This window comes from Musa acuminata, chromosome BXJ1-6, assembly GCF_036884655.1.
Source record: "Musa acuminata AAA Group cultivar baxijiao chromosome BXJ1-6, Cavendish_Baxijiao_AAA, whole genome shotgun sequence".
Classification (NCBI taxonomy): domain Eukaryota; kingdom Viridiplantae; phylum Streptophyta; class Magnoliopsida; order Zingiberales; family Musaceae; genus Musa; species Musa acuminata.
Window position 1 is genome coordinate 29,238,316 of NC_088332.1, and position 9,294 is coordinate 29,247,609.

The 9,294-nt window shown below is 34.8% G+C and overlaps 1 protein-coding gene across 1 annotated transcript; it reads left to right on the forward strand.

Annotated features, from left to right (window-relative positions):
* The first annotated feature begins 3,270 nt into the window (after positions 1 to 3,270).
* Positions 3,271 to 7,920, forward strand: LOC103988829 (protein CONTINUOUS VASCULAR RING 1). Its single transcript, XM_009407476.3, has 7 exons — positions 3,271 to 3,509; positions 4,449 to 4,501; positions 5,212 to 5,321; positions 5,687 to 5,854; positions 5,932 to 6,029; positions 7,328 to 7,454; positions 7,589 to 7,920. The coding sequence occupies exons 1-7, from the start codon at positions 3,354 to 3,356 to the stop codon at positions 7,648 to 7,650; spliced, it is 774 nt and encodes a 257-aa protein (XP_009405751.2). The 5' UTR covers positions 3,271 to 3,353; the 3' UTR covers positions 7,651 to 7,920.
* Positions 7,921 to 9,294: the final 1,374 nt, after the last annotated feature.

Consider the following 9,294-nt stretch of genomic DNA (forward strand, 5'->3'; position numbering starts at 1 on the left):
TCAGTCAGGAGGTGCAACCGCCTGAGCTCAGTCTTCGAGCTCTGGCAGGAGGTGCAACCACCCCTGACAGGAGGTGGCACCGCCTAGAGGCTCGGTCTTCGAGCTCTGCCAGGCGGTGCAACCGCTCTAGTTAGGAGGTGCAACCGCCTGATCCCGGAATTCCGGGAATTGATAGTTTTGAGCTCCAAATTTGAACTGGGTTGGGGCCTATAAATACCCCACCCATTCAGCACTGAAAGAGCACAGACATACACCGAAATCTTGATCTTTTTCTGTGATTCTTAGAGCTCAAAATTGTTGTAAAGGCCAAAAGTTCTTCTCCCTCTTTTCTTCCAAATTTTGAGTTGTAAAGAGAGGAGAGAAAATTCTGTAAGGGTTGTCTCCTAAGCCCGTCAAAAGGAGTGAAACTGTAAGTGGGTGGTTGGCCTTCGCCTATTGAAGGAAGGCCTCTAGTTGACGTCAGTGACCTCGTCGGTGGAGGAAGCCAAAAGTGGAGTAGGTCAAGATTGACCGAACCACTCTAAATCTCGGTTTGCATTTACTTTGAGCATATTATCTTTACTGCAAACCTCGTCTGAAGCTTACTGCTTTCTGCGCATATACGATCGGGTTTCAAGCTTTGTACTTTCCGAATCAGCGTTTAGACGTAAATCAGTTTCTTCGTACGAACGTCGTATTTCAGTTTGCGCTTATATTTTGGTTTTCATCATAACTGCAAACTGCCTTCATAGATTGACTTTAACATCATCTTGCTTGATCTTAAGTTAAAGTAATCTTAGAATCGGCTTTCACACAGAAATCGTTTTTATCGTTCGAACGCAGTTTCGTTTTAATCGCAGAAAGTTTTCTATTGCACTAATTCACCCCCCCCCCCCCTCTTAGTGCTCTTGATCCTAACAATATGTGGTATGATTCTTAGATGAATAGGAAAAGTATATTCCAATTATATGGTGATAGAGTATGAAGATCTCTTAGGGCTCCCAAAGATTAAAAGATTTATGAGTTCATTGCTAATGACACTTTGTTTTCCCAATTCTACTTCTCTTAAAATGTTATCACTTTGGTTGATTATTACAACTATTCCAATCAGGAACAACTCATCAGATATGTTTATTTGACTTTATGATAATGATAAATTTAGTGCTATATTAGCATGGAATCAAATCAGGCAAAGGAACAATAAGTGGATCCCAAACAGTTGGATATGGGATAGACCGAGCTCACAGAGACATTCTTTATGCACATGGCAGGCCCTTCTTGCCAAACTACTTACAGTAGACAATATAAAGAGAAGAGGTATTTATCTTGTCAACCGATGCTCTTTTGTATGCAATAGGAAACAAGTGTTGACCACCTCAATTTTGTATGTGATTATACTAATTAGATATGGAAAGAGATTTTGAACCGATTTGAAATTAATAAGTTACCACAACCAAACTTGCATCAAGAACTAGGAAAGCTCATGCAAAACTTCTCAGGAAAAGAACCTCTTCCACAATTAGCAAAGATTACCTTCATATGTGCTATTTGGTAGATTTGGAAGGAAAGATATAGTAGAATCTTTGAGCGTCGAAACACAAACAATGTTCAACTTCTGATAGAGATTCTTAAAAATTCAATATCATGTATGAAGCAAGATTTGAAATTGGAGCACTTAACACGAAGAGAGAGAGATTTTTATCGAATTCAATTTTGCTATTAGTTAATGATCTCGGGAATAATGTTGAAGAACTCTATGTATTTTGTAGTTATCTACTTTAATAATGTGATGTACCCATAGATAGTTTAGACATGGCAGAATATTATATTTTATTTATTGACTATAGTAAGAAGTCATAGTGTATGATATGTATAGTCATAACTACCTTTTTGTTTGACTATTGTTGGAGATGAGTCTGGTGGTGGAGTAAGACCATTCCACTTTTTTTAGGTATGGTAGACTCTCCTAAACTGCTCTAAGAGATATCATACTAAGCTATTTTGTATAGACTTCGTACTAAATCCAATTATTTTTACTTACCAATATATATATATATATATATATATATATATATATATATATATATATATATATATATATATATATATATATATATATATATATATATATATATATATATATATATATATATATATATATATATATATATATATATATATATATAATTTATTTCAGTTATATACTACTTAACAGATTAAAGCTATCAGATGATGGATTTTTTTTTTCACCCTAAGAAATATGGCTTTGTCTACAGCAAATGCAAAAATCAGTTTTAGCATCATATTTGTGCATATGTATGATTGGATTTAAGGGAAAACTGAATTATATTGTTTTGGATCAAAGTCCAATTAGAAAAATAGCTCTAGTACAAAGATTTTAGTGCATAATCTGATTGTATATCATATAAACATCAGAATAAATGATATACACTGGATCGATAGTGCCTCCTCTTTTTATGTCTTTTTCCTAGTATGATTTGGTTTAATAAATCTTAAGTCGATTCAAATAATTTCAAACAAACTACAAGAGTTTTAGTTATATAACTTTAAAAATTATGAAAAATACAAACTGAAGAAATAAAATTTAATTGAAAATGTTTCAAAAATAAATTTATTTAAATTACATATCAATATAAATTTAATATATTTACATTTCTAGATATTTAATATAATGTTTTAGTACAATATATCAATATATAATATTTAATGGAACAAAAAATATAATGACTTGGAACGTACTTTTTTTTTTACTTCCAAAATATATTTCTATTTTTTAAATATTCAACAAAATTTTAGTTCTTAATTTTTAACTATTAATTTGATTCCATTTAATTCATCGAACCCATTCTTAATGCATTGAACGAGACAGAAAAAAAGAAAACCGATGTAAAAATAGGGGAGAAAAGAGAAAAACTGAGGTATTTTTAGGACTGTAAAAAGTATGGACAATATTTACGGAAAAAACAAAAAAAATTATGGTTTTTTTTTTCTGAAAATTCGCCCTAATAGGATTGGGAATAAATAAGAGAGATAAATAAACCAGTCCAGTCCAGATTAAGTCATTCTTGAATACTCAGTCTTTAATCGAGTTCGGATCCCGTACCCGTTTCATTCCCATAGTCTTCTTTAATATCCGTGCGAGGCGTATCGAAGCGTGCGTACGAGCGAGAGGTCTTAATACTAAGATAGTTAATCGGGTTCGGATCCAGTACCCGTTTCATTGCCATAATCTTTAATATCCGTGCAAGGTGTATCGAAGCGTGCGTCCGAGCGAGAGGTCGCGCGCCCGAAACGCTACATAGAGCTTATAACGTTTTATATCTCAGAAAAAGGGGGAAGAGGAAGAGCAGGTGATGGGCGACGAGAGGTCGCCGAGCCCGATGGCGAGCAGGGAGAAGGATCGCGAGCTGCTCATCCCCATGGCAGACGGAACCGCCGACGCCGACCACCCCGACGCCAAGGCCTCCTCCTCGTCAGCCTCCGCTCGCACCCACAGCTCTGGTCGAGAGGTCGCCACCCAAGCCCCCTTTCCATCGATCTGATCGGATTCCCGTTCAGTTTGGTATTCTTAGCACGAATTCATGTTTTCGATGATGGTTTCTAGAGTTTCGCCAGGTCTGATTTGTCGCGTTGGTTGTGGTGTTAGGGTTTGTTTCTCATTTGCCTTCTCGGAATTCTTTGGTTAGAATTTGTTGGCCCGAGAGCATACAAGGATGCCCCTTTGGTTTCATGAGGTTGATTAGGTTCATATGGGAAGCCAGTCGAACTTGTCCCTGCCATTTCTTCAGTGAAATCTGTTGATTGCACGCTCGTGTGTGTAAATAGTAGCTGAAGCTTATCGAAGCATATGTGATGAGGTACACAATCCTCGGATGTCATGTAGTATCAACATAGAAGGGAGTGATTGTCTTATCTTACGCCTCGAGGTTCAAGAGCCTATATTGATGCTTTTGATTAGAGTTATATTGCCAAATATCTGTTCCTGTTCCTATCGTAATTAGCACCAGCAAATTGCACGTTAATATGTCTAATATATTTTATTGCCTCTATTTTGACTTATTATAAGCTGCCACTAATGACACCCCAATTTAGTTCCACATCAGGAGTGAGAAAATAATTAAATTGATCTATAAGAATGTGTTCTATTATTAAAAAGATCATTGGAAGTAAGAAAAATACATAAATTGGTCTCTAGGGGTTTGATGAGTGCATGACTGTAAACCTAACCTTAAGCATCTTATTGAGATGACCGATGAGTGTATTGGGTTAGTCTCAATAAGTTGATGAGTTGGTTGTCCTCGAGTCGGATTGTGAGAGGAGCAACTTGTTGGCCTTGTTTGAAAGAAATTTATTCCCATAAAACATCTGCCAGGATTTGTATTACTTCTATGCTGTTTAATACTGTCATTGTGAAAAACTTACTTTTATTGTTCCACTTCTACATGCAGGCTTTTTATAAAGTGATCCGCAGTTGGGCCTCAAAGAAATTTATGACAGGATGGTAAGCTTCTCCCTTATCATTCTAAGTTCTTCCCCATTTGTAGCACTAAATGTATCACTTTATGCTGTGCTTCTTCCTTGTTCCATATCCTAACTTCATATTTTAACTTTCCATAAGTGTTCTTTTGTTTGAGCTGCTGGAAACTTCCACTGGTTTGAATGATGCTGAATTATTCTGATTAAACCTCTTTGGACAAGCAGGTGTTCTGAATCCTTCATAGAGTTGCTCGTTGGACATGAAAGTGAAATTTCCTTATCTTTTTGTGTATATTCTGAACCAAATGCATTTTTCACTGTTATTAAATTGGGTTCCTATGATGCTGTTTTTTTCTTGCTTCTGTATTTAGGACAAATGCATTATATGATGAAGCATACTTGAAACATGTTCCAGGCCAGACTCTAGTAGATTCCAGTGGAACTTTGTTTATACTGATACTATAAGAATGCCAATTTTTTCTTATTGTTAGTGTCTATGGTGTGGATGAAGTTCTAGTTGGAATCAAATGCATCTTTCAACCTTTCATTTTAAATATTTTCTAAATCTTAAATGAAATTGGTCATTTAATTTTCTATTTGATAGCTAAAGGGTGCATGTTATTTCTATAGCTGTCTCTTTACACCAGTCAATAATTTGGACTATATTGTACCTTGATCCTTAGGCTGACCTGAATGAAATCTTAGTTCCTGAACTACAACTGTTATCTTTTGCAGTGTCATCCTATTTCCAATTGCAATCACCTTCTATATCACCTGGTGGTTCATTCATTTCGTTGATGGGTTCTTTTCTCCAATCTATGCTGGACTTGGGATAAACATATTTGGTATGAAATTTGATGTTTATCAAATATTATTTTTTGTATTTTTGTCAAATAAAGAAAATATCTGTCAGCAGATGTCATGGATAGACTAGTACACCATTGTTGATTTTTCTTTTCGTTGTTGTTTTCACCTCAAGTTGATCTTGCCTTGTCTCTACTATGAAATATTTAAAGTTATATATTGTCTAGTTCTCATTCCGTATCTATTGAACTCAGGGTTTAGTAAGTTGGAAAACATTTTGTTCTTAATACTCATAGTCAGCCAACATTTGGAACACCCTAAGATAAAAAGTGTTTCTTATGTTTTAACTCCCATGCTCATTGTCTATCGGTTGAAGTGGATTTTTGAATTTTCTTTTCCCCTATAGGACTTGGCTTTGTGACTTCAATTACATTTATATTCTTGGTTGGAGTGTTTATGTCATCTTGGCTGGGGGCATCCGTACTCGGCCTTGGTGAGTGGTTTATCAAACGAATGCCATTTGTCCGGCATATCTACAATGCCTCAAAGCAAATAAGTTCTGCTGTATCACCTGGTAAATTTTCTTTATGTCTTCTCGTAGTTCTTTTATTACATGTTTATGCATGCGTGAATTATCTTCTCAAACGACAGACCAGAACAAACAAGCATTTAAGGAAGTGGCTATTATCAGGCATCCTCGGGTTGGTGAATATGCCTTTGGATTTATCACTTCAACTGTTGTTCTTCAGGTCAATAACAACTACCATTTTTTATATTGTTTTGTCTTTCTTTGTAAAATAGTTCATCCACACATTTATTTGGTGCACGTTTTCGCTCATGTACATGTGTTGTGTTGAATATGCAACAATTGGTATATGAAATGATACCAATAAATTCTTGGCCCCTAATTGATGTGTTTGAAATGATATGATACTATGAGTTCTTTTCTTTAGAAGTATATCCAGAAAATTGGAAACTTTTGGTGTTTGGTTTTCAAAATAAACTTGATGATCAAAGTGACACTTTTTTTATGGAATAGGAATTCAAGGATATGATTTTCTATGAGAGATAAACTCTTCACTGGTCCCTAGTGATGTCTGACCTATAGTTTGATGTGTTAGTTGAATCCAACAATTGTACATTTGATCCATATTGATGTCAAGGCCAATCTGATTTCAGTCAATTTCTCAATCATATTGTTAGATATGGGTTGGAATTGGCCAGAACAGATTGAAGTCAGCTAGAATTGATTGATCTTTTTTGACCAATTCTAGCCAATTTCTAAGCACGAAGGAGAGGAAAATGAATAAGCACAAAGCAAAGAAAAGACAAAAGATTCTTGTGATGACGTAAAATAGAAAAGGAGATGCATATTGCTATCTTTGCTTTTAATAACTGGTGCAACCATCACATTCCATGTTTTCTATCCATATTTACATGAGACACAGAGAAAATAACAAAGGGGGAGATGATAGAGATTAATCTTCATAACTTCTTGAAAGTAGGAATGCGATTGTAGATAAGCTAACTGTCATAGAATTTTCTTTAATTCCAAATCTTGTGGACACTCTTTAAATCAAGCCCATTCCTTAATTTGTCTTTGCATCACCATCACCCAAAGGAACACTGGAGTCATGGTGATGATGCTATTGCTATCTTCATAATCACACAGGTTGATAGGTTTAAAGTCATTATCACAATATACTCTTTATTATATTTTATTGTCATCATATTTGTTGGAGAAGATTTGTGAGAACTTAAATGAGATTTTGGTGGGGTTATTAAAAAGAATATGGAAATTTCTTTTCTGGTGTTCCCAAATGATATATATACTGAATCAGGGAAGATGTATTGCTTAACACTATGATCTGTTTTTGTACTGAACGTGTAGTTTTGGCAAGTTGCATGTAATAGTCTGTTTGAAGCATCTTGTGAAATTCTACTTGATAATTATTTATCATCTTCCATCATGATATCCCCTTCCAATAATTGGTCATTTGGGACTATGAATAAATGCCATCACTTAGTTCCTTCCATTATGCAACAGAGTTACAATGGTGAAGAGGAACTTTGCTGCGTCTATGTTCCAACAAACCATCTGTACATTGGTGATGTTTTCCTTGTTAACTCCAATGATGTCATAAGGCCAAATCTCTCTGTCCGTGAAGGAATTGGTAAGCTACAATCCTACTTTTCCTGTTTGAAGTTTCCTTCCACCATATCATTATATAAGACTGCAGCTCTGGAAAGCTCTGGTAGTGATTTATCAGCTCGTCCATTTTAATCCTGAATCCATGTTTAAATGCAGAAATCGTCGTCTCAGGTGGCATGTCAATGCCGCAAATTATCACGACACTGCATCAATGTTGAGTACTTAATGGGGATCTAGAGCTAGCAGAATCTGATACCAATATGTTGCTTCTTGAGTTTCCCTTAGTTGGAGCTCAGGGGACACTTTTTTTTTTTTTTTATAACTTTTTTAGGTTTTTAAATCTTTCTTTCGGTCTTACAATTGCCTGAAATGATTCTAATATACCCGAGGAAACAATGTATTGTAAATTGTAATCCAGCTCCCAAGTCACATCCGCACGGTTGGATAGTTTGCCTAGTTCAGTAATATGAATCTTTCCATTGATATCACTCTCCGATCGTGCCTATGCTTTGACTACCGTCAGCTGTTCTTCAGGTGATACAAAATGTTGATAGTTCTCTCTGCTCTCTTTCTGCATTTAAAGACTGCTATTTTTCCATTCGTTTGTAAGTAACAGTTTTGGTCGTGCATTGATCCAAGCACTTGTTGCCCGCTCCGGATCTCCCTTACCTCTGTGGATGCTGTTGATCCCACCCACGCTGTTGGCCTCCCAAGTCTTCCTTAGCTCCCGTGCAACATTGTATTCTAAGAATAAGTTTAACAATGTTCATTTACAAATGTAATGCGATAATTTATTGTTCATTTAAGTGGTGGGTTGTAAAGGAAGTCTATGGCGGTAAGGGATCGATCCTGACGGGGTCAAAGAGTAGGCGGAGAGAAAGAGGGAGGCAAAGAATGCCATGGTGAGGAGACGGATAAAGGGGTCATCCCGTGAAGGGATTTGGAAGTCAAAATCATCAACAGAGGAGAGGAAAACAAGAGGATCGAGTTTCTTACAAATTGATATCTCAGATATGTGAAAACTAGGTGGTTTATGAAAAGAAGCAGCCTGCGCCGGCAGCGGCGTGGCAAGCACTGCACGCACAAAGGCGACGGCAAAGCAGATCCAATTTTTGGACAAAATTATAGTTTTGTACTAGGGTTTTCTTTGGTCAAATTACAACTTTACCCTTCTATATTTTACTGATATCGTTTAATTCTTTTTACATATTTATGGTTTTGCGCTTGATGTTTGGTTTTATCAAATTATAGTTCTGCCCTTGCAAATCTCATAATTCCAGTTTATATCCTGTCAAATATTTACGGTTTTATTTTTATGAAATTGAGAATTCTAATTTATATTCTCAATTATAAAATTGATAAATATAATTTATTATAATTATGATTGAATTTAACCATGATTATATTTTAATTATTTGATTAGATTTAATTTTTGATTAAAAAATTATAAATTATGATTTATTTTTATAGTTTTCTCATATGAATTATTGATTATATTTTTATCATGTGGTATATAAAATCCAATTATTGTTCTTGGATATTCATTTGATTATTCACATGTATATTTCTGAAATTATGAAATAATATTTATATTTCACATAAAGGTACTTCTTAATTTATATGTTATCATGATTATAGTTATCATATGAGTTTTCTTTATGCTGATCAATATTCTATAATTATTATGGTTATTATTCTATTATTGAACTACTTCAACATAAATCAAGATAAATAAATTTATGAATATTATTTATAATTTATCTTCATAAGTTGTATCTAACTAATAGCTACCAAAATAGCTTGAGATTGTAGGCTTATGAGATGTGAATTAAAATAAATGTCTTATCATTTATATGACATTT

Coding starts and splice junctions, on each gene's coding strand:
- LOC103988829 (XM_009407476.3), top strand. CDS start 3,354: ATGGGCGACGAGAGGTCGCCGAGCCCGATGGCGAGCAGGGAGAAGGAT. Junction 5,322..5,686: donor ACTTGGGATAAACATATTTG/GTATGAAATTTG, acceptor TTTCCCCTATAG/GACTTGGCTTTGTGACTTCA. Junction 6,030..7,327: donor CTTCAACTGTTGTTCTTCAG/GTCAATAACAAC, acceptor ATTATGCAACAG/AGTTACAATGGTGAAGAGGA.